At 47.7% G+C, this 23501-nt stretch overlaps 9 protein-coding genes and 4 non-coding genes across 13 annotated transcripts; 6 read left to right on the forward strand and 7 right to left on the reverse strand.

Moving 5' to 3' along the window:
- Positions 1-38: 38 nt before the first annotated feature.
- BDW43DRAFT_300539 (ketopantoate reductase PanE/ApbA C terminal-domain-containing protein) lies at positions 39-2369 on the forward strand (the record flags this gene model as incomplete). Its single annotated transcript, XM_032044914.1, has 5 exons — positions 39-120; positions 182-513; positions 595-656; positions 737-952; positions 1385-2369. 5 exons carry the CDS (start codon positions 39-41, stop codon positions 2367-2369), a joined length of 1677 nt encoding a protein of 558 aa, XP_031899908.1.
- Positions 2370-3091: 722 nt separating this feature from the next.
- Positions 3092-3780, forward strand: BDW43DRAFT_311482 (uncharacterized protein; the record flags this gene model as incomplete). The annotated part of the gene is made up of 2 exons (XM_032047202.1): positions 3092-3557; positions 3620-3780. The coding sequence occupies 2 exons, from the start codon at positions 3092-3094 to the stop codon at positions 3778-3780; spliced, it is 627 nt and encodes a 208-aa protein (XP_031899909.1).
- Positions 3781-3874: 94 nt separating this feature from the next.
- On the reverse strand, positions 3875-3945 carry BDW43DRAFT_t131. The gene has a single exon. It is a non-coding gene; the product is annotated as a tRNA-Gly (tRNA).
- Positions 3946-5046: 1101 nt separating this feature from the next.
- On the reverse strand, positions 5047-6162 carry BDW43DRAFT_311483 (putative serine/threonine protein kinase; the record flags this gene model as incomplete). Its single annotated transcript, XM_032047203.1, has 2 exons — positions 5047-5378; positions 5451-6162. The coding sequence occupies 2 exons, from the start codon at positions 6160-6162 to the stop codon at positions 5047-5049; spliced, it is 1044 nt and encodes a 347-aa protein (XP_031899910.1).
- A 1011-nt stretch (positions 6163-7173) lies between these two features.
- On the reverse strand, positions 7174-8388 carry BDW43DRAFT_277251 (uncharacterized protein). The gene is made up of 2 exons (XM_032042046.1): positions 8147-8388; positions 7174-8053 (listed from the first exon to the last, which is right to left on the reverse strand). The coding sequence occupies exons 1-2, from the start codon at positions 8301-8303 to the stop codon at positions 7599-7601; spliced, it is 612 nt and encodes a 203-aa protein (XP_031899911.1). The 5' UTR covers positions 8304-8388; the 3' UTR covers positions 7174-7598.
- A 121-nt stretch (positions 8389-8509) lies between these two features.
- Positions 8510-10664, forward strand: BDW43DRAFT_277255 (spermidine synthase). Its single transcript, XM_032042047.1, has 3 exons — positions 8510-9676; positions 9724-10030; positions 10078-10664. Exons 1-3 carry the CDS (start codon positions 8727-8729, stop codon positions 10471-10473), a joined length of 1653 nt encoding a protein of 550 aa, XP_031899912.1. The 5' UTR covers positions 8510-8726; the 3' UTR covers positions 10474-10664.
- A 103-nt stretch (positions 10665-10767) lies between these two features.
- On the reverse strand, positions 10768-10839 carry BDW43DRAFT_t130. The gene has a single exon. It is a non-coding gene; the product is annotated as a tRNA-Ala (tRNA).
- Positions 10840-12596: 1757 nt separating this feature from the next.
- Positions 12597-12668, forward strand: BDW43DRAFT_t123. Its single transcript has one exon. It is a non-coding gene; the product is annotated as a tRNA-Ala (tRNA).
- Positions 12669-13400: 732 nt separating this feature from the next.
- Positions 13401-15424, reverse strand: BDW43DRAFT_300541 (uncharacterized protein; the record flags this gene model as incomplete). Its single annotated transcript, XM_032044915.1, has 3 exons — positions 13401-15032; positions 15110-15274; positions 15329-15424. 3 exons carry the CDS (start codon positions 15422-15424, stop codon positions 13401-13403), a joined length of 1893 nt encoding a protein of 630 aa, XP_031899913.1.
- Positions 15425-16204: 780 nt separating this feature from the next.
- On the forward strand, positions 16205-16276 carry BDW43DRAFT_t124. Its single transcript has one exon. It is a non-coding gene; the product is annotated as a tRNA-Ala (tRNA).
- A 183-nt stretch (positions 16277-16459) lies between these two features.
- BDW43DRAFT_277263 (dynein family protein) lies at positions 16460-18916 on the reverse strand. Its single transcript, XM_032042048.1, has 6 exons — positions 18460-18916; positions 18211-18372; positions 17753-18135; positions 17580-17673; positions 16884-17515; positions 16460-16812 (listed from the first exon to the last, which is right to left on the reverse strand). Exons 1-6 carry the CDS (start codon positions 18614-18616, stop codon positions 16663-16665), a joined length of 1578 nt encoding a protein of 525 aa, XP_031899914.1. The 5' UTR covers positions 18617-18916; the 3' UTR covers positions 16460-16662.
- Positions 18917-19073: 157 nt separating this feature from the next.
- Positions 19074-20287, forward strand: BDW43DRAFT_93109 (uncharacterized protein). Its single transcript, XM_032050733.1, has 2 exons — positions 19074-19202; positions 19272-20287. Exons 1-2 carry the CDS (start codon positions 19147-19149, stop codon positions 20089-20091), a joined length of 876 nt encoding a protein of 291 aa, XP_031899915.1. The 5' UTR covers positions 19074-19146; the 3' UTR covers positions 20092-20287.
- On the reverse strand, positions 20288-22060 carry BDW43DRAFT_93089 (phosphatidylinositol-3,5-bisphosphate binding protein HSV2). Its single transcript, XM_032050732.1, has 5 exons — positions 21787-22060; positions 21666-21704; positions 21490-21587; positions 21064-21420; positions 20288-21011 (listed from the first exon to the last, which is right to left on the reverse strand). Exons 1-5 carry the CDS (start codon positions 21905-21907, stop codon positions 20484-20486), a joined length of 1143 nt encoding a protein of 380 aa, XP_031899916.1. The 5' UTR covers positions 21908-22060; the 3' UTR covers positions 20288-20483.
- Between the last annotated feature and the right edge of the window lie 1441 nt (positions 22061-23501).

Raw genomic sequence — 23501 nt, forward strand, 5'->3', positions numbered from 1 at the left:
CAAACTATCTCCAAAAAGACCCAGAAAACATCACAATCATGTCCTGTGACGCCTGCCGCACACTACCACAGGTGATCCCCCAGGGATACACCCCCAAAGGCACCTTTAAAAAAGTCGCCGGTCTAAACACCTGCAAGTCACACACAGGCACATGAAAAAGAACAAATTCTAACTTTCCCAGATGTAACTGGCCCATCAGATGCCTCCACAGGCATTGTGGTTCTCTATGACGTATTCGGCCTGGCCATCCAGACTCTCCAGGGCGCGGACCTTCTGGCCACAAGACTAAACTCCCTGGTCCTAATTCCCGATTTCTTTGAAGGAGAAGTTGCGCAACCCGAATGGTTTCCAGCGGACACGGAAGAGAAGAAGAACTCTCTTACGAGCTTCGTCGCCAACAAAGCATCGATTCCGAGGAATGTGGACACTCTGTTGGAAATAACTAGCCAGTACAACACGCTGTTCCCATCTGTGGCGAAATGGGCCGCTCTGGGTCTCTGCTGGGGTGGGAAGGTGAGTTATCTTTTATCATGGATTTAAATACTCTCTTGGAGGGAGTCAACACAATACCACTGATAACATACCTCCTTCTAGGTCGCTGTTCTAGCCTCTGGTCCTGGTACGCCGTTTGTGGCGACTGCACAAGTACATCCTGGGTAAACTTAACCTCGTTTCTTTTATTTTACCTGGCTTGTATGCGTAGAAGGAGACTTACTGACTTGACTCGCTCACACAGTCGAGCGGACAAAGCAGACGCTGAGAAGCTGACAATTCCCCATATTGTCCTTGCGTCAAAGGACGAGCCGGTCGAGGAGATTCAAGGCTATGCGGAGGTCATCAGTAAGAATGGAATTGGCGGTCATGTCGAGACATATAATACCATGTGGCACGGCTGGATGGGGGCTCGTGCCAATCTAGACGAAGAAGAAAGCAACGCGGAGTACAGACGAGGGTAAGAGCAAGATCCAGAGTTTCTCTCTAAAAGCGATGGCTGACGGTTATGGTGCAGGTATACCCAAGTTGCAGACTTTCTTGAAAAGTATCTCTAATTCCTGCCTTGTTCATAGGGAGCCTTGTGTACAACCTGGAAGAATAATTGAGAGAGGTTAATTCTAACTAAGATATAAGGAGTGCATTGTTTATTAATGTTCTATACCAGCCTATTAAGTAGTACCAATAGTAAATTAGGTAGATTAACCAAGTCCTGCCTAGATATTAGGCTAATTAGTGATAATACGAGCTAAGGCTGGGAAGCTGCGGGGGTGATTTAAAGGCCCCCGCGAATGTCATGAGTCAGTCTAGGATCCTCCGCCAAAGTTCCAGTTCCAAAGTTCCAATTTCACCACTACAAGATAATCCCCATATAAAAAACAATGATACAAAGCTCACCGTCGATCCTCCTATTCGGAGTCGGCAGTGTTGGCGCAGTCCATCTCCTCCAATTGCAAAGAGCAGGCTGCACCGTCACAGCCGTCTGCCGCTCCAACTACGAAGTCGTGAAACAACACGGCTTCACTATAACCAGCGAGCGGCTAGGAAACACCACCTATAAGCCCGACCACGTTATCCGCACCATCGCAGAATGCCCCCCAGACGCAGTCTACGACTATCTCATTGTGTCTAGCAAGGTAGTCCAGGGCAGACAGCCCCCACTGGCGGATCAGCTCCGACCCGCTCTAGAAGGCCGACCAAACACCACCATTGTTCTAGCGCAAAATGGCATTGAGATCGAAAATGAAATCGCTGAGGCATACCCTCTCAATCCGCTCCTAAGTGGCGTTGTCTACATCTCTGCCGCCCAAACCAGCCCTGGAGTCATCGACAATGCGGAGATGTTGAATCTCGTCGAACTGGGCACATTTCCGGCTGATGCGCCAGAAGCGCATAAGGTTTCTGCCAGACGGCTGGCGAGCCTGCTGGTTCAAGGAGGTGGGGACGCTACTGTACTTGATGATATTCAGGTTGCGAGGTGGTCGAAGTTGTTGTTAAATGCGGCCTGGGGTCCGGTCACTGCGTTGTCGCTGTGTACAGATGGGGACTTTTTGCGGAGTTCGGAGTTTGCAAATGAGTTGGTGTGGGGCATCATGATGGAGATTGTGACGCTGGCACGGAAGATTGGTATTCCTGGGGTTGATGAGGCGGCTGCTGAGAAGCGGTTTGCTATTGCTAAGGCTCGCGCGGATGCTGGGACGGGACGGGAACCTAGTATGCTGCAGGATGTCAAGCAGGGGAGATTGTTTGAGGTAGAGGCTATTGTCGGGAATACAGTTCGTGTGGGTCGCAAATGGGGGGTTCCTATGCCTCGGTTGGAGACTATTTATGCTTTGGCTAAGGGGAGATATGAAGTTATGTTGAAGGGTGGAGCATGATTTGTGTGTACAGGACTATATATAGAGTTGATAGAACGATGGTTGTTAGCTATATTTTTGGCGCGGCTACTATATTAAACAATCTTTTATATTCAGGTTTAGCGGACAATTCTTTTGTAAGATGGGCCGTTATTTTAACGATCCCCCAATAAAATCTTGATTGGGTGATTGATAGATTGCGGCGCTGCGGCGATAGGTTGCGGATTACACTGCAATTGTAGTCCCCGCGAGGGATAGCCAGCTTGGCAAGACAACATCGACATCGCGCGTATCCCTTCGTAGCTAATAATTCGTCCAATATGATAGGTTACTACCAGTATTAATGCGCAAGTCCGCCACCGCACTGCATTTCTAGTCCCTTCGACACAGTGTCAGCTTCTAGTGGTGTACCAACCTGAGCCACAGTCCACTTGCTCGCGGTTGTGTATGTTTATATACAAAATACATCGGCAACAGTTCTAAGTCTAAGCACTTTATACCGAGTAATTTAATGCTATGGGCAAGTATTTAAATTAAGTCCACACGAATGGGATGCTTTCCAGTAAAAATTTCCTATAATATATAATGCAAGTTTAATGGTAGACTCCAGGGTGTGTGTCAATGCAGCCAAGACGTTATCAATCTTATCACTACTCAATTAACCTCCACCCTTCCAACTCTCCGCAACTCAACTTCAACCAACCTGTCAATTACAATCAAACACAACAACACACCGAACAAGAATGGACCCCGACGCCAGTATCACCCCCGACCAGCCACCCGTATTCAATTACATTCTCTCTTTCCTCCTAGTCGGCGTAGCATGGGGCTTCACAACCCCCTTTATCCGCCGCGCCGCAGCTGACTTCAACGCGCGCCAGGAGCAACACTCGCAGCCCCAACAAGCACAAGAACCAGAAACCGAAGAACAAGAACTCCAACAAACAGGCCTTAAATCCACGAAACAAAAACCCGAGCCCGAAATTTCGAGTGAAGATGAAGACCATCCTCCCCCAGCACCCCCTACCACAACCACTACACAACCGGCTTGGCTGCGCCCATCTAATTCGAGCTCGGGCTGGTTGAAGACGAAGATCACAACGTTGTTCTGGACGGTGATTAACCTTCTCCGCACCCCGGCATACTCGATCCCCCTGGTTATCAACTTGACGGGGAGTGTTTGGTTCTTCCTGTTGGTTGGGAAACATGGTACTGTGCTCTCCCCCCCTACCTCTTTCTTTTTTACAATTACTGTATATTGACGATTATAGAACTATCCTTAACGGTACCGCTGGCGAATTCGAGTGCTTTTCTCTTCACGGTTCTGGGGGAGTGGTATGTGGAGCGGAAGGTCATTGAAAAGGAGACTTGGTTGGGGATGGTCCTTGTACTAGGAGGGATTGCTATCTGTGTAAAGTCCAAAAGTTCATAATTATTAAATGTATAATACCAGGAATATATATAGAATTAATTGGCTTGGTGAGCCAAAAGGAAAAAAAGTAAATAAAAGCAGAAACAAAAAGTTATGCATCATCCGTGAATCGAACACGGGCCTCATCGATGGCAACGATGAATTCTACCACTAGACCAATGATGCTACTGAGCTATTGGCTCTTAATGGGAAAAGGTTAACTAGATTGGCCCTATATTCCAAATGACTTTACAGAGTATACTGTCTCCAAATTTTGGAGTCCTGGACTTACGTTTACTTTTCAACCCGAGAATAATAAAATGTGTAGAAGGAAAATAAATTCCATTCGCAGTCCTCCGTACAGCGCTTATCATGATCCAATCTCGCCTTCTTTTTTTACACGGCCCTTATCTTATACTCGCCAAAAGCGATATAACGGAGTTCTTCACCTGCCCACGCTCACCAGATAAATCCGTAAAGTTATCATATCATAGTCGGCTAAGTATTGTGGCATCTGTATGTCACTTAAAATTTAGTCGAGTCATTTGACACATTTCCCAGTCTGAGGCACTTTCCAGGTTTCATAGGCTACTCTATACTTCTTCACATTATTAGTCCCTTCATAGTATAGCCATTAAGCCTTAACACAATTAAGAAAGCCCGGAATCGGAAGGTAGACACAGTCTAAAACTGATACTGATTTATCAAGATAAATATATCGACAAATAGTGCAGAATTGTATTTTGGATCTGGCTAGCATGCAGATGCGTTCCATGCTGAGTAGGGTATCGTAATCAATGGAAAACGCAATGCAAGTTAAATGTATATCCCAGGCCCGTCCCAACCCTCCAACCAGAGGGCCTGAATCTCGATGCGATGTCGAGATGAGTAGTGATTAGTTCAGCGAGGTGATCTTATGGTGATCCAACCTCTTGAATATAACAAGCGTGTGACAAAATCCAAGTGACAAAGAGGTATACACATGGATTGCACCCATCAGGTATACAACAAGGAGACTCAGTACAAATAAATGAAAAGAATGCAAAAGAAAAAGGGGCATCATCCAACAAGGCAAATATGCTTAGACCATAGTAAACCAATATACTACCAATATACCAATTTTCTATATAGACCCCACATAGATCCCACTATGCTACACTGCGGCAGCCCTAACTTAGGTTCGGCAACCTATTTGTCCTTCCCGGTACGACGATCATGTCTTGGAAGTGGCGAGATCATCAGTTTTGATAGGCGACCGATCGATAAGAGGATGATAGATTGGGCTCTTCAGCAGTCGATAGCCTGAACCCAAGGGTCCTCCAACGCCTCGAAAATTGTGATTCGGTCCTCGCGGAATGGGTGCAGCATCCGAAGAAGAAGTCGCCCTATTTCTGGATCAGGCAAGGCGCCGACAAAATCTGCAAATAGTGGAAGAAAATCCGCGACCGGTCTGCCAGGACATTCGACAATGTGAGCCCAAATTTGATAAATGAGCGAATACATCTCGTCGTCGGGGCTGGCCTCCTCCCACGGACAGTCTCGTCCCGCGAATAGGCAGTAGGCAGTTACTGCACAGCTCCATACGTCGACTGCTCTGGCGTCGTAGTCCTCATAGTCGCCTATAGACAATCAGAACTAATTAGTGCACACAAGATCTCTCAGTGTATAGAAACATAACAGCGGGTACATACCGTGTGAATTTATTTCTGGGGTTATTATTTCTGGCGGAAGAAAAGCTCTCGTGCCCCTGGGGAGAGGTGAGAACATCTTGACCTCACCAAGCTTCCTCTCGCCATTGTTATTAGGAGGGAGCTGCTCAGCAAAAACCCTGGACAGCCCAAAGTCAAGAAGCTTGGCATCCCCGTTCTCAGTGATGCCCAGGTTTTCTGGTTTAATATCGTGGTGTGCGATACCGCGGCTATGCATGTATGCAACACCCCTGAGTATCTGCTTAAAGATCCTCTTTTTTTGGATCAGGGTAAGCTGCTTCTTATCCATGACGTGGCACAGGTCTCCCTTGTCGCAACACTCCATAACAAGGCATATACTAGAGTCATCTTGGCAGAGGCGCTTAGTCTTGATGATATTTGGGTGCTTCAGTGCCCTGGCGATGTTGAACTCCTTCAAAGCCCGGTCCGTATATGTATCGTCGGTCTCATCTTGGTACCTCTCCAAGGACTTGGCCACGTATTTTGTCGGGCTGCCCTTCTTGTAGACGACCTTGATGCTGCCGAAGCCACCTTCTGCGATGACGTCTTTCGTCACCTCATACTTCCTTTGTAGCTTGCGGATCCTGTATGCTGGTGTCTTGTAAAGTGGTCGTGGCCGAACTAAGAGCCTTAGGCGAGGGACAAGCCGGTTTTGGCGGCTTTGCTTCCTTGTGGCGGTTCGGATTGGTGCCATTTTGATAAGCACTCGGGGTGATGTTTCGAGGTTTTGTTGGTAGTATCTAGCGTTCGTTGCTTGATACTCGAGGGAAAGGATGATATACCCCGGTCACTAAGAGGAAGAGAATATAACGAACGAGCTGGGTATAGAAGCTGGTTTATAGTATATAATAGAGAAGAATGGATTCTAGCTTGTAGCTGGCAAGAAGCAGCGGTCCACAAGGTCAGTGTATGTATCGTCTCATCGTTGCACCTACACGCATAGATAGAATTCCATGGTTTGACTAGAGCACCTGCCCCGAGTAATTTTCTTCGACTCCAGAAAAAGAAATGCCCACAGTAAATATATAGTATAATTAAACCCATGGTTCACCTGGAGCAACGGGGTAAACTTACGGAATCAGACAGCATATGTTGATCCTGCACTGGCCAATTGGGAGCTTGAAGTATCGTCACGGCCTTTTCTGGGAGGGGAGTAGAGCAAGCCAAGAGGAATTAGGGCATTTTGAGGGGGATTCCCAGAGCCAGTGTTAAGGCTCACATTAGATTCCCCTCGGGCGGACGGACCTATATACTCCAGTATACTCCAGTGTAAATCATGTTGGCCTGGCCCTGTCCTGACCCAGATACGCAGTTCGGAGTTCCTCATCATGATATTGACTACGACTATTAGCTTGATAGATATAGAGCTTTAGGATAGAGGAACGAGTCTGCGTGAAGTATACGTTCTATTTACCTGAAAAAAAGAGAGGAAAAGATACAGTGAATACCGCAACGGTTTCTGTCATTCGTATTCTACATAGAGTCACGATGACCATCAATTGGCGTGTTTATTACTTGAAAGAAATCTTTGCCTGCGTGTTTTATATACGCCATTCAACAGTGCCAAACCTCCCTATAGTAGGAAACCAGGTCCTGTAGAGGGAAACCGCCTTTATCCCACAGCTGTAAAACAGTCCTTGACAATACAAGGGTTACCTCTGTTTTCTAAAAAAGAGAAAAGCAAAAGAAAAAAAAGTAAAAAAACTGAAAATTTAATAATTTAATATATATATATATATATATAAAGAAATTTTAAGAATTTTAAGAAAACTAAAAAGTACCAGATATCGGATATTGGCACCGTGAAAAGTATGAGAACCGTAGTTTCCTGACAGGTCATGCGCGAATGCTCACCATGGCACGAGTTTCGTCGAGTTTTGTTGCCATCTTGGTAGCTACACATACTAGTATGGCAAGTAGCATGTGGCAGACCGGGGAAAGGTGTTAAGGTTACCCCCCGAGGCATATATTCTTTTAAACAGCCCCAGAATCCCTTTCGGCATGTCTGCGTGCTGGCCTAAGAGTCATTGGGGCTCACAATGACCTCAATTCTTAGGGCGATGCGGCCAAGGACTTGCATCAGTGTGATCCAATTGCAGTACCACAGTTCCCTAGACACTGGGTGGTATTTCAAAAGTCTTGTATACCGGTCTCCCCTTGTAACTGCGATCGAATATTACCACCATTTGTACCCTCCACGATCCACTCAGGTTCTTCATTGTCAAAGTACCGCTCTTGCTCTTCGTTCCAGTCATCATAATCGTCGTTCTCATCAACAGTGGTATAGTCAAAGTCACGATCTTCGCCCCGCAAAAACCGCAATGTCATCTCCCATCGCCAGATCTTTTCGCCTTCTTCCCTGCTCGTCGGTATCTCATCTTTGTCTTCCGCGAGAATCTCCCCGTTTGGACCACGGGTATAACTAAACATTGCGTGGGGATCCGGATGAGCTAGAGCATCCAATTTGGCCTCAGAGCGATCAAGATCCGCTTGAAGGATACCGGAGAATCCTTTAGCTCGTCCTTCAGCCTCTCGTTCGGCCGGTGTCTGAAAACGACGGATCAAGCGATCGTACAGCAACGGGTCTACAACGCTAGAGTGTCAGCTTTGGTCAATTTCCCCCGATCGAGACAGCAAATGCGATCAATCGCGAGAAAGAAAGGATAGAGCGAGCAGACCAGCTAGCTCGAGGTCTGCAGAGAAATACTCCGGATGCATATCCAGATAGCATTTGCGACGGTTCTTCACCTGCGTCGCCGTCACACCGGGAGAGGTGTTTGCATCGCCTAGGGATTTATCCGCATGAACTCCAGTGCCCATTGGGAATAGAGGCATGGTGGTTTGACCGGGTTATAAATAGTATTGGGATTGGGAAAGTGGACAACTTTTGAGGTGGCGGCGGATTCAATTCTTAGCCTAAACTGTTTTGGGCCGGAAGAAGGCGGCAAATTTCCTTCGAGAAACAGCGTGGAATAAAGATAATCTCCGGCTTCCATTCAGCGAATAATATGGGCTTTGAGCTTTCTACCTGAAAACGACAGGTAAGAACCACCTCCTGATTGTTTCATATCGCGCGTGGAACTTGCGCTTGGCTCGTTCATCCCCTACTATCTACCCACCCACACCTTTCCCCTACCCCAATGACTCTCAAGGTATCAATTAACCAACAACTATCCAGCAAAGCCTCCCCAGACCAAGTACCTAACGTTTCTGTGCAACTTATAGGCCAGGAACAACAGTCTGTGGAGGTCCGACGCCATGTCGTCTTTTGAAGAAATCCTCCAACAGGTCAACTCGAGAAGGCTGTGGAGAGGCGCGGCCTTGTTGGCCCTTGCTGCATTCTCATCGCCTGTCTTCGTGCTGACTTTGGCTCCAGTGTACGGTTCTGCGCCGTCGCACCTCTTCCATGGCTATGGAGTGGCTATTGCTGCTGGTGCTGGATGGTTCCTTAAGGATTTTATCCAGCGGCTTACGAACCGCCGGGCTGTGTATCTACTTCCAGTGCTTGCATTCTGGTACCCCACCATCCAGTACTTTTTGCATCAGCAGAGTTCCTCGTTTGGAAACCCTACAGGGGCTGTGATCACCGAGGTGGTCGCTTTCTACCCTTTTGTTCTACTCTCTGTGGCCTGTGCCGGGATATTGGTGCAATCTGGCCTGAACCTGGACCGTTATGGTGATCTGGCCAAAGAGCATGTGCCTCTCATCGGCTCGTATATCGTCTACTCTGTCGGAGAAACATTCGCAAAGTCATTCATCTCGAGGTTTATCGGTTCGTTCTGGCTCTTCTCAAGCACTGGCCTCCAGTTCTTGGTTGCAATTTTGTGTTCTGCCGTCATCCCCTCTAAGTGGCTCCTCTTGGCTATTCCGTCTATTTTGTTCACTCTCACCTCTAACGTGCACCTGCCTTTGGGAGGCACGACTTCGGCATTGAAATCTGCTCTCAATGAGGAGGGGTTTGCGCTCGTGGATCGGCAGGAGTCTTCAACCGGTTATATATCGGTTCTGGACAATCTGGAGGACGGTTTCCGGGTCATGCGGTGTGACCACAGCCTTCTCGGAGGCCAGTGGACCAAGACCTACCGCAACTACAAACCCAGAGTTCAGGACCCGATCTATGCAGTTTTCTCTCTGCTCGAGGCCGTCCGGCTGGCGGAAACGGGGCACGGGGCACCACGAGTAGATGCAGACAGCAAGGCGCTTGTCATGTAAGTCCAAGTCAACCTCCCACTTCACCAAGCTAACTGTGTCACAGTGGACTTGGAGTCGGCACTTTGCCCGCTGCACTCATCACCCACGGGATCGAAACTACAATTGTCGAGATTGATCCGGTCGTCCACAAATTCGCCAGCAAATATTTCCACCTGCCACCCAACCACATCGCAGCGCTCGAGGATGCTACATTGTTCGTGGACCGCGCTTTGAAATCCCCACAGCCGGCCCAATACGACTACATCGTCCACGACGTGTTCACCGGCGGCGCTGAGCCAATCGAGCTCTTCTCCATTGAGTTCCTTGAGGGCCTCAACTCCCTTCTCAAGCAGGAGGGTGTCATCGCAATCGTAAGTCAAACCCTATTCAATTCCACTCCCGCGCTAACCCCAGACAGAACTATGCGGGCGACCTCTCCCTCTACCCCGCCGCTCTCACAGTCCGCACCATCCAGGCAGTCTTCCCCTCTTGCCGCTTTTTCCGTGAGGATGCAGGAGAAGAAGGCAACAGTGACTTCACGAACATGGTCATCTTCTGCAAGAAGGACTCTACTACCCCTCTTCGCTTCAGGGATCCAGTCCCGGCCGACTTCCTGGACAGCAAGTTCCGTGAGACGTACCTGGTGCCGAAGCATGAGATTAATCCGGCCATCTTTGCCACCGTTACGGGTGGAAAAGACGTCCTGAGAGCTAAGGACACGGGTAAGCTCTATAGGTGGCAGGATCAGGGTGCCTTGGAGCACTGGGCTATTATGAGGAAGGTTCTGCCGGCTGCTGTGTGGGAGAATTGGTAGAGATTCTCGCTTATATGAGTATACCTGTATAGTAGCGATTGCCTGGTGCAGACCGTGTTTTTTCTATCCGTTACCGCTTAGCTAAGGCAGAGTGACCAGATTATTTGTCAGTTAGAGATGAGTTTAATAATTCGTGCCTTCGTGGGGTATATATGCTACACGCTTTGCTCGTTCTCAACCCACAGTACAGGATGTACTTGCTGTAATGACATTGCGTACCCTCTAGTTCTCTAGACACCCGATGAGAGTAAGAAACAATTGTAACAAGAAATAGGATATAAGAGGGCAAAAAGATGGAGATGCGGGGAATTGAACCCCGGACCTTTCACATGCTAAGCGAACATTATACCACTAAACCACATCCCCAATTTCTTGAACGAAGACTTAGATTCTTGCATAATGAGCCTATGTTCTAAATCAATGTCCATTTATCGAACCCTTACATTCGTAGAACGTCAGGTATGGCATCGTCTCCTTGGTCATTTGCTGTATCTCTCTATTCGTATATGTAGCGTATCTCATTCTTTCTCATGAAACCATCAATATACTGAGTATACTGCTGCTTACTTCACACTGCAGGGACCTTTATTATGCGCTGGATTCTCGCTATAACTTTAAGGTTAGCTCTGGCGATGGGCCGAATATACTCAATGACAATGAAACCCACAGTCAACAAGTGTGGGAGGATTTCTGAAGTAATAAAACTATTGGTTTCAACCGTGTTGAATATGTCGGTAATTTACAAGCCTCTCACTAATTAATAATGGGGAAAAAAGAAGCTGCTGAGGCTTGTAAATCACCGAGATACACAAAACACCCCCCACACCTGAAAGCCACAGAAAGGCCAAAAGGAAAAGAAGTTAGAGAAAGTCAACAAATGAAGCAGAACTGTTTTCCAGATTAGGGAACTTGTATACATGGGGAGGCGTATCAGCACAAGGCCGGGGCATCCCCAAGCAAGTCGGTCTCCAAGAATAAATTATAGGCATCCTATAGACCATGATGTATTGATTCTCCACACCGGCGGTCGACTCATAGGGCGCCGCACCCCATTCTACGCACAATTTAGGCATCCTATAGATAACCGTATAGTGTTCCTGAATGAAAAAGAAGTGCTGCGGGAGCCTGTGGCATTCATAAGCAACCCGCAGTCGAATAGGCAGCTAGGACGCCGCTCCCCAGCATACAGGCGCAGTAGAAAAGCGAGCTCTTAGCAGTAATCCGGTTGCCGATATATATAAATCCCAGGCTTCTTGTCAGAATAGAGCCAGATAGGAGAGGCAGAACGATCAGTAGGGGTAGGGCGATCAGGCTCTATTTGAGTAGTGGGATATTAGCCCCAGGAATACTCGATTGGATAAGGGAAGAAGGTAGTACGCTAGCTTCGTATAGAGACTCCAGGCTCATAACCTGGAGAAAACTCCCTGCAAGGAAGAAAAGATAATTCAGCTACTTAGTGATTAACTAGGACTATCTGAGGGGTCTATAGTACCCCGCCCAACTAATTAATAACGAAAAAAGCCCAAAGGCTTGTAAAATACTGAGATACTCAACAACAAGGGAGATAATGCCACACCCTCCATCTCCCATCTCCTTTGCCAATCACTAAGGACCTACCACCAGGTACAATATACACACCGCGAGAGATCAAGCCCACCCACACCTAGTTATCGCTGCATAGTAGCTCTACAGCACCCCTGTCCATGCTGATACTCCCGTCACAGAACAACAACACCCACCAGACCATTTATCCCACACCCAAAGACTCGGGAAGTAAGCTTACAGAAAATGTGCCACGGAATCCATACCATGACTCAAGGGATTAACCTCAGACACCGAGTACGACCCGCATGAAACTGTCTAGGAAGTAACCCATACCAACGGTTCACAATCTAGCCGGTAAGTCAATTGCTATACCTAGTATAGATTCAGGGCTAGTCCATCAGTTTCATACCAGAAGTCAATTGCTATGCTTAGTATAGATTTTGATTGAACCATAAGTTTCATCCAGGACGTCCGCGTTTGGCCCGTGCTCCAACAAGACGACCAGAATCAGGGGCATGATATTGATGACTGAACCCTAGGCTGATAAAGCACTAAACAGAAACTTTTCTCAAGCAATTGGGGATGTGGTTTAGTGGTATAATGTTCGCTTAGCATGTGAAAGGTCCGGGGTTCAATTCCCCGCATCTCCATTCTTTTTGGCTCAAGCAAATTTTTTTTGGGTCTTTTCAGACTCGCTTTTTACTGGTTCTTTTTGCAGTGTCTAGTGTTATTAACCAGAATCTTGCGTGGGCACCGGTTGTCTCAATTTCTGAAAGTGCCAATACATAGACCCCGAAGACAGTGAGTGATCTACTCGCTCTAACCTATAACCATCGATGCTCAGCTACTGGTATTGGATTTTTGGACGGCATGGGGTAGGTTTATCTATGGTATGGTAGAGATGGGCGGAGGGTATGGTGAGGCAAAGATGAGGCCTGCTCGGCGTGTGTTGGTTAATGAGCCTGTTGTGGGGACTGGTGATTACTTTCTCTACTCAATACTGACATTGGTCTGTCTCGCCTGGTATACGGCTCTACTGGGAACCTGCCATCTAGTTGATCTATGTACGGGCTCGAAGGCCTTGGTTCTATCGAAAGGGCTGTTGTGTGAGGTATAGATCGATTAAATCTACCACTATAATATGGCCAGTATGTGTGCATAGTGAGATGTAGACATAGAAAGGCTGGGGTCTATTTGTTTGGTCTTAGTAATTCAGATACGGTGTTATTCGGAGAGTATCGAGAATCTACTCGTAAATAATATATATGGTGTATCGTCTGTATATAGACATAAAAGCGTATATAATATACATAAGTCACCCCAAGGTAAGAGTTTTGTACAGTAGGCCTACTCAAGTGACCCCTCTCCTCATACCCAGCCAACTAGTCAACAGAGCGAAGGTGGACTTCCTCATCTGGAACGTCTTCTGCGGGGACCTGGCGGTAAGACTGGGTCGTCCAACGGACAATCAGGAGGTAAATGCTGAAGGCAATGCCACCTACTATGCCCACAAGGACGACGAGGACGAAGACGCCACTGACGTTACGGACGAGATCGTATGTATCGTGCACCAGATGGGCGATCTCGTTCGTCTCTGGATCAACCGGGTGCGGAGATGGTGTGGACGTAACATTTCTATGAGCCTCTTCTTCAGCAACAGGGTGCGTACTGCTTTTTGGCCTGGGGGCCGCTGGATCATCAGGTGTAAGTGTTTCAAGGTCTCCTCTGAACCCAGCTGCACCCCATTTGTCCGGGATCTTGCTCCTTTGGACCCGAGAAGTGCCCATAACACGACCCTGGTGGTCAACCGCTTCGGCGGTCACCCAGTCCAGGTACCCACGGGCGATGAACATCGTCTCGAAATCGGTCTTGGTGGCGTTGCCAACAAGTACCGGGTGGCCATTCCTCGCGGCCCGCGCGTAGAAGTTCCACCCAGCTACATCGGTTGCTCCGTTCCAGCTGACATAGAAGATCGTTGTGAGATCCGTCTGGTCAGTGCCCCATACAGATGAGACCAGATCTGGGGGAGCACTAGGGCGGCCCGTGAATGCAAACTTGTATGCTCGATAGGTCGAGTAGCGCGAGGAAACAAAGTTTGCGTTCAACAAAACGTCGCCTTCGGGTGAAAATTCGGAGATATAGCCCCGTTCACTCCATCCAACGAACGCATTGTTGTTTGGAAGTAGTTGAGCATTGCCACGGAGCCGAGTGAGACCGCCGTCGGGGCGGTTATGGCGTCGGATAACCCTAGCAGTCTTAGGGGATGTGGTGGTATCTAGCTCCACGAAAAGTGCCGAGGACACATCCTCGTCATTACTCTGCTCATCAGAGGCGTTGTTCAGGAGCGAAATGATATGGTGCGTCCCATTGGACTCGATAAACTTCGCGTCGTGCTGCTTGGAAAATGTAAAGTCCTGCTCAAAATCACTGAACTGCCCGCCCAGCCGCCACATAATAGCCCCGTCCTGGCCGGATACCATGTAGATAGTATTGGTAAACCGATACGAGATGATATAGTCGCCATGGTCATTCTTGTCGATTGAATTAATATGAACATAGTCCCACCCCGGTGGTCCCACGGCCGGGTACTCCTTATTGATGGCGACCGATTCACTCAGGGCAATCTTGTCGATGCCATCCCAGAGATAGGTAATCTGCTCCGTTCTCAAATCCAGCTGAGCAAACCCGCCCGACAAGACATGAGTGTGCTCACCCGGACGGTCGAGTGTATCCAGGGCGATCTCGTGTTCTCGGTAATTTATAGCCATAGCTGTTCTGCCGTCATCGAGGACATTGAATTCGTGGATATCAAAGGCACCATACTCATTCGGCATGGGAATTTTCTTTCTGATATTATAACCGTTGTCTAAGATCACCCCATGTCCATTGTCCGACTTATCGTAGGCAAATTGCCAAACCAACGATAGGTGTGGCTTGTTTCCAATACTGTGGACCGCCTTGAAATCGAAGACGTTGCGGTTATCAAACATGGGTGAACCGGCCCAGATGAGCATCTAGTATTGAAATGTATCCGTTAGTCACACTTTGATTACGGGGGTGGGACGGTTGGAACTCAGGAAGTGAGACATGCCCCATCGCCATCGTAAATATAGGGTCCGATTTGGTATGGTTTGTACTGTTGCGACGGAGGCTCCGGGTCGATATTGCCATAGGGTGCGACGAACCAGTAGCCTGGGCTGACACGATCACGATCCTTATAGTACACTTCATACTTTAGAGCTCTGACCCCCGGAAGCTAAAACCCTGATCTTAGCATCATTGTCGTTGGTTGAGTTTAAGCTAAGCTTACCGTGACAAAGGACATTAAATCGCCATCGGAGCTAAGTTGTGCAACCACGCTAAGCGCCAATTGGAGCCATGCCACGATGTAAATGTAAAGGATCATTCTCACTTATGGACTTTTAAAGGAGAAGATCTGGCCGGTAGGTAAAGGAAAGAAAAAAAAAAATGAAAAGGGTTAGAAAAAACAGGATCACCGCATGAAAAAGAGATCACTCAAACAAGAAAGAAAAAGAGTCAAATTAAATGAAGGTAAAAGTTGATTCCCATGGGTTTCCGGAGACAAGCATGGAGTCCAGCATCCAAGCTCTCTCGTCAACTATGTACAAGAGGAGGAGGGGGGGTGGAAACATGAAAATAAAATGGGAAAGGAGTTTGGTCCAAGAAATATAAGTATCTAGTGTCTACGCACCGCGTGATGAAACGGCCCAAGTTAGTGAGTCCCACGATTGGCCGTGGTCGATCCTATCCTCATCCAGAGGTGAGGACTTAAGCGTCGCAGCCCTGTGAGTTGAAGGTGCAACGCTTGGGGTGGGTCTGTAGTTCTTGGCAGGTCTACGTAAACTTGTGAAGGTTATGAATAGATTGCCGGAAAATTACATATGCGGATCTGCAATGGGTTTCCAGCCAAAATTTATGCATCGACTCTAGGGAGCAGGTACGGAGTACTCTAACCATCCTATATCTAGACTCATATTGTGCCAGTATCTTTGTGACTTGGTGCAGAAGAGGTGGAAAAATAGATCCAAAAAAAAAAATTCCATTGGCTAGTTATATACATACCACTGCTTCAATCACCCACCCATGTCTTTATAACCATTGCGAGAGTGACTTTGATTATATAAGGTTTATATAGTCCATCCAACCAATGATCTTCCAAGAAATTGGGGATGTGGTTTAGTGGTATAATGTTCGCTTAGCATGTGAAAGGTCCGGGGTTCAATTCCCCGCATCTCCATCTTTTTTGCTCTTCGATAATATAATCCTTATCTATATATGATATGGTTCTTCTGCTTTCCTTCTTTTACTGATGTAGTTATTCTCCCAGCTTTCCTTACTACCGCGATAGACAACCGTGAAGCGCATCGTGGTGATCAATCCAGTAACTGTAGAGGATATATTATTCAATTGGAATACAGATAGTTCGCAAGGGGACCAAGAAAATCTTCATGGAAATCCGCCGCCGTCTCTTCGACTCCTAACCCAGCCTAAAGCCATTCCGGTATCAAAAAACAATGACAATGAGCGTCGCTAAGCCGATGTCCTCGATGCCTAGAGTATGTACGGTGTGCGAGGGTGAATAAAATTACAAAACCAAAAAAACACCAGTCAAAAAGCAGGGGACTATCCCGACGGACTTGGACTCCCGCGAGGACTTCCTCCAGGCTTTTTGACCAAGCCCGCAAAGAAATTGGCCAACGCTTGATTGTGCGATTTCTCGCCACTGGGTACCGAAAGGGTATCCTTTCTCTGGGACCGATTGGCCTCTCTCTCCTAGATAATTGGTACGAGAGTTAGCGGCCAGGGCTTCGAAGAGGGCAAGCGCCGGTGAAGTAGTTACTCACCTTGAGTTTCCGTAGCATATCATCGGCATCTACCTGAATTCCGCCCATATTAAACTGCACAGGCCCAATGTGCTCATTCACACGGCCATTGTCATCTAGCGGCGACATTTCGAGCTGGGGCACTTGCTTAGCTGCACGATCCTTCTCATCATCAAGTTTCAACTGTTCGAGAACCTCCAACTGCTTCGTAAGGAAGTTTTGCATGTCAGATGTGTCGACCTCAACCTTATTCTTGCTATGTTGACTGCCAGGATGCGTCATGGATGTGTCCCGCTTGGGATCTTTTATCGTCTGCTCGAAGATAGCTACGGCGCTTGTTCCATCATCCGGAACCACTGCACCTTCGCCTTCCGGCTTATCATCATCGATCGATAAGTTAGAGAGTGGTTCTGGCGGGTCCTGAATTTCAATTGACCAAGCTGTTGAGACTCCTTCCATATCAAACCCTTCTCGAATTATTCGAATTTTACCCCATGAGTCCCAGTTTGAAGGCACCAGAATCTTATCCCGATCAATCACGTTGTGCTTTAGTGATTGCCTCTTCAAGAGAGAGTGAATCCCAAGAGATGAATGTATTAAGCTCTGGAGCGAGTTGGCCAGAAAAGGTGTGGTATAGATAAGTGATGCGCCATCTACTAGTAATCAGAGAGCCGCTCTAGGCAATATGAAGAGAGAAATGGTGCAGGGGCCTCTTACGTTTAAGAAGAATTGACCTCATGAACTGGAGGATGAAGTCAAACTCCTCCTCATGCCAGCCGTGATCCTTCTCTAATTTCTCGATCTTATCAGCCTAAGAGAATTTGTCAGCGTAAACATATCATTCCCTTGATTGCGCCGTTCGCACATATTCCGCTTTGGGTACTACATACTCCTTGACAGACCACACACATGGGAACGCCTAGCCCCTCATCCCATTCGCCAGGCCCTAAAGGTATTGTTACCGGCCCACCTGAGCTGGTCAATCCTTGTGCTCCTGCTGAACTAGGATCCATGCCCCTCTTTCGATCCTTCCACTCTGTCATAGTTTCTTCCATCACAATCTTTGTCTCGTCATCCAGAGAAATGAGAACGTGTCGCAGGAGACGAACCCATTCCCGTAGGCGCCTGACCCATGTCCAAGGGTCCGACCAGTCTAGCAGGATCACGACCAACGTCTCCGGGACGGATTGGGCGGTCAAAAGCGGTTTCAGGAGGGGCGCAAAAGATAGAGAGGGCTCGGAAAGTAGGTATGCAGAAACACGCGCCAAAGTATCTTTCAAATGTACACATTAGCCGCCACTCAAAAGAGTAAATATCCTCGAAGGTGTGAAAATATGGCCGTAGTTACCTTCTTGGTCAGCGTCTAACACATCTTGGTATGTATATCCTAAAGCGAACTGATTGGCGACTGGGGGTACTCTTCCTTTCCGCCTGTCGTTTGACAAGCTGGGATCAGACGTGTCCGCAGATAATGTGTCGAGAAAGTCTCTTTGGCTCTCTGGAGTGCCTCCTGGGAAAAACGTGTCCTCATTAGCAACATGAACACGAAGGGGAAAGCGAAGCCATTGTAGGAGTCGGGGAGGAAAAGGCGTCAAACCTAGGATGAGAAGGTTCTTTTCTGGCAAGCGCTTTCCATTGGCGACGCTATCTAACATAGATGACCAGATATTCTTCTTTGGGCCATCCTTGCTCGAGGGCCGACTGTTGTTTCCCGACCCGAGCTTGGAGGCGGGAATTTGGCTTGAAGTGAACATTGTCTGTCCCAGTTCGACCGTATTCAGCTTGCGCAGACCATCCCAAGCGGCCGTCAGACAATCCTGTCAGTATTCCGACGGATATGACGCGTGCGTTCCGATCTCTCGATGTTTGTGAATAATGGAACAGCGGTAGGAACGGTGTCAGGGGAGATGGATGTGTCGCCGATATACTTTGTTAGCCGATCAAATAGGACGACAGAAGGAACCCTCTCCGAGGAGAAAAGTCTCCAATAGAGCAAATACTTCGCCTGGAAAGATGGCGAAAATTTCAAGTGTGTTGCAAGGGTGAGCGTTCCACAGAGGGGGAAATTACAAGTTATTTTGTTGTAAACAATAGTTGAAAGTGTCGCCGTCCTTGCGGGTGGGACCTCCCGCGGAGGCCGCCCGTGATTGATCTCTTTGTAGCTTAGCCCCATTCTCTTCGACATAGTAGCTATCTCTTGCGCCGAAAAAGATCTACCCCAGTTGGTCAATCATCCTTCCGAAGCGAGATATATGATTAGATATATGATTGGCTCCTCGTGACAATGAACGCTATTCGACAGATCCAGTCGCTCAATAAACGCGAACTTGAAAATGCAGTGTGCGTGATACGCTTTCTCGACTTTTCTCCAGTCCAGGATATCCTGCTAACTCATGTGAACTACTGTAGCCCACCCGAAGCATCCTGGCATGCCGATTACAGAGATACAGCCTACATAAATATTGGCGGCTTACCATACGATCTCTCCGAGGGTGACATTGTGACAATCTTCTCGCAATACGGCGAACCAGTTCATGTGAACCTTGTGCGCGATAAAGAAACCGGAAAGAGTCGAGGATTTGCATTCTTGAAATACGAGGACCAGCGCAGTACAGACCTCGCCGTTGATAACCTAGGTGGAGCAACGGTATTGGGAAGGGTGTTACGCGTGGATCATGCGAGATATAAGAGGCGGGACGACGAAGAGGAAGGGGATAACGTCGCAAAACTGTTGGGCGACACGGCTGCTAAGGGTACAGGCGACAGAGATACAGATGATGAGCGACGCAGACGGAGTAAGAGGAGAATTAGCGAAGACGATCCCCGAAGACGACCTCTACTGAAGGAAGAGAAGGAGCTCGAGGAGTTGATGGTGAATCATGATGAGGAGGACCCAATGAAGGAGTATCTCATACAGGAGAAGAAGGAAGAAATTGCACGAGCACTGGAAAAACTTGACCGTGGGAAATCATCTCGCAGGCGAGAATCTAGTAGGGAAAGATCTAGTCGCCATCATCGTCAACGCCACCACCGTCGCCGGCGGGATGAGGACCGCTCCCGTTCCCGGGAGAGGAGTCATCAGAATCAGCGGTCACGTTCGAGAGAAGGAAGATCCCATCGAGACAGATCACTCTCAAGGAAAGAGAGAATTTACAGAGATAGGACACCGGTGTGGTCGCGATCACCCGAACCACGGAGAAATCGCGATAGGGATGATCGACACCGATAAACGTCTAGCATGTGACAACACAAATTCTACATCACGGTAACAAATTTGGTCAAATTTTCTATATGGTAATCGGAGCGCGATTGATGGGCCACTGGCTCAATTTCAGATACCCATGGAGGAGTGCGTGGATCAGCCAAAGTGTGGGATGGCGGTCAACAACAAAAGTGGATGCTAGATGCTCGACATCTGCCATATGCAGAATGAAACCCAGCAGGTTCTTTCTGCATATGGCAGATGGTTTCATTCTGCAACTTTCGACACAGCGCTTGTCAAACAAGCGGTCAATTGCTTGTAATGAAAAGAACATGAGTATCCTAACAAAACGCGCATAGGTAGTACTGTTAATGCTAGACCTCATCTCCGCACAATGTGGCGGAGACCCCTCACTCACTTCAACCGCCTCCTAGGTATCTTTTCCAACCTTCCCTCATACAGTAGCGCTTTCCATCGCCGCCTTCACGGAGGACGAACTTCTCCCAACGCCCATCCCTGCCTGATCCAAGAACAAGGATCGTTTGGTCGTCAGGCCATCCAATTATACCTTTAAGAGGCCTTCCAAACGAGCTTCCAAGGGGTGGTGCAAGCTGAGAGCCTGGGGCTGATTCGTCACCCACCTCAAACGGAGCACTTGCAAATGAATAAACATCTGAGAACACTCTTGGTAGCAACGGGATTTTCCCTAGAATGCCCCATTTCTGGTTTGTTTCTTCTTCTAATGGAGATGCTACCGGGTTGCGATGGGGTGGGTTTCGTGGGTGAGGGAGGTCAAATATATGTAGAGTAGACTTGTCAGATGTTACGGCTAATAGATTGTTCGAAGGCGAGATGGCGAGAGAGAAGATCACTGCCTGATCGACCCCCCGCCGTAGTTCAGCCATCTTCGCGCAGTTGCTGGTGGAGAACACCCGCACCAAAGTCCCCTGAAGGAGTTAGTCACGAGTTATTTCACTGTAGAGCACTTGCGGACGATACCATTTCACTCGCTGTTGCCAGAACCTCTCCATCTGGACTTAGTGCCATAGCGCGTAATGGCGAGCTATGTGCAGGTATGATGCTGACATTCCCTGTCTCTAGCTCAACTAATTGAACTTGCCCGGGAGATCGGCCTGGGAAAGCCAGCAGCTTTTGTCCCAAGCATGCCAGTCCCATGGGGTTATCTGTTGTCTCGAAGACAGAAAGTTTCTGTGGGGGGTTCGAGAATGCAAAGGTGTGGATACTGTTCAACAAGGCGACGACAATTCGTGACTTTGATAAGCGGACACCCAGTACAGAGGTGCGGAACTCGAGAGTAATAACAGCTTTCTGTTTTGCATCATCCCAGATAACCAGCTATACAGATACACTATGAGTACAGAAATGCCGAGTGTGGAAAAGTCACGCACATGATAATTTACTCACCTTGTTCTGCGGGAATTTGGGTTGTCTTCCTCCACCGACGAGGGCTAGGTAGTTTGACTGACCGAGCATTACCACGACACCGATGCCCGCATTAAAGTCTACAGGGCATCATAGAGTTAGCGGGTTGAAAGGGAGTCTACACGCACTGGGTATAGAGACCAACAGAGCTTGCATACCTCTCGACACCTTTAGCTCACAAGGGTCAGCAGTAAAGACTACACCAGGTCATTCTGTTCTCAGCTTGGTTATTCCCTTAAGGCAATATAGACATATACGGCACAAATTAACACGGCATACCACAGAATCCGGTATCCAGTCCAACGGAAAAGCAGCAGTTGTCATTATTGAAAGCTGCAGAGAGGGAGAAAGGTCCCACAGATTCATCAATAACCTGTCGGGTATTCATGATGCCAACCATGAAAGAAAGGCCGTTAAACTGAGAGGCTGAATCTGTGCTATAGCGAGGAGAACCCCTAGAAGATCTTGAGGGCCTTCAAGGCGCCTTATGTCTTTAAGATAGCACAAAGACACAGCCTAGATTACCCACGTGAACGTTAATGCTAAGTTATCACCTCAGTTGTTGCTCGGGGCCGGATGAGTTGTATGATGAAACAACTAGCCAATGAATTGATCATGGAGAGGCCAGGCCTACTACTGTTTAGGTTAGTGGCCTTTCGTCAATCCCGGGTTCAAATCCCGGCATTGTCATGATTTTCTTTTTGGTTTTTTTGGTGGAAATAACTTCCCTATCACCACTTTTCCTTTTTCCTTTTTTACCTGAGCCTTACACTGACCATTATGACCGTGCACAGTGCAGTCAGAGTTGTTGATGGGGCGTTGCCACTTTAGGCTAAGACTTGTGCTTAAATTATGTTACATCCTAGCGTCACTAACTACATCTTATCTGTCTATATTTAAACGTCATCTAGATACACCAACACATCCCCTTGGAGACTGATACTTCTCAATGGACGGGTGCTCTTCCTATCTACAATATGGGTGGAATGCGTCCTTCCTGATCCCCAGTTTTCCCTCTCAACTGATACGCAATTCCCCACAATGCCCTCCTGGATGCCTGTAGCATGGCCTGGCCCAGAAGCCTCCAAACTTCGGTGCGGTTAAGATCACCTAACATACATTGAGATAGTCTAGAGTCTCTGTGAATGATGTGTAAGGTTACTAGTAGTGATTTCTCCAAGAGCTAGAAATGCTAGAGATGCACCTTTAGAAAATCCGAATATCTTATAGATTCGTGTCCTCGCACTCTTACAACACAATATCTACTATTTTATAGATCCAAAAAGAAGATATATTTGTCTTTTGGGGATATTTGGACAGCCTCAATGGAAGGATTCACGTATCCACATACAATGCACATAGAGGCTTTCTGCCTAAGGCGACGACTAATGGTCATCTCATGCGCTGTGTATCGTACCCGGCACGTATTCAGTACCTTCTGAACGGCCCGCAACGACCCACGGCTTCCATTGGATGTGCTACCCCTGAAAGGGACATGAACTGGGGGAGATCAAGAAAGAAATGAAGTATGAATCCAACCATGTATAAGGTTATTATGAAATAAATAATATTAAGGAAAAAAATTTGAGACTGGTTCTGACTCAATGCTAAGTTTAGCAGAACATTAGATATCTTCATCAGTCACAAATGAGATTCTAATTAGAGAGCAATAATTGATGATCCCCCATTTCCATATCGGACAGGTAAACTATTGAGTGACCTTCTCGGATGGAAACCAGGTACCTGACGCTGTGACAATACTGGACCGCTTCATTTCATGGATGAAGACCAATCTGGAGAAGCAATCCATAGGTGTGATTGGCCTGTAAGGGCCTCTAAAGGGGTAATGTCCAGCAATTCATGTATTGGTGATACACCGCCTGTATGGTACGATACCGAGACCCGAAGTGCCTTACTGTACGGGGAGCTAAACTAAACAAACTAAGACCACTTTCCCCCTAATGGACGAAGTAAGGTAACGTCTCTCTTCCTCT

This window comes from Aspergillus alliaceus (genome assembly GCF_009176365.1).
Source record: "Aspergillus alliaceus strain CBS 536.65 unplaced genomic scaffold BDW43scaffold_24, whole genome shotgun sequence".
NCBI classification, from domain to species: Eukaryota; Fungi; Ascomycota; class Eurotiomycetes; order Eurotiales; family Aspergillaceae; genus Aspergillus; species Aspergillus alliaceus.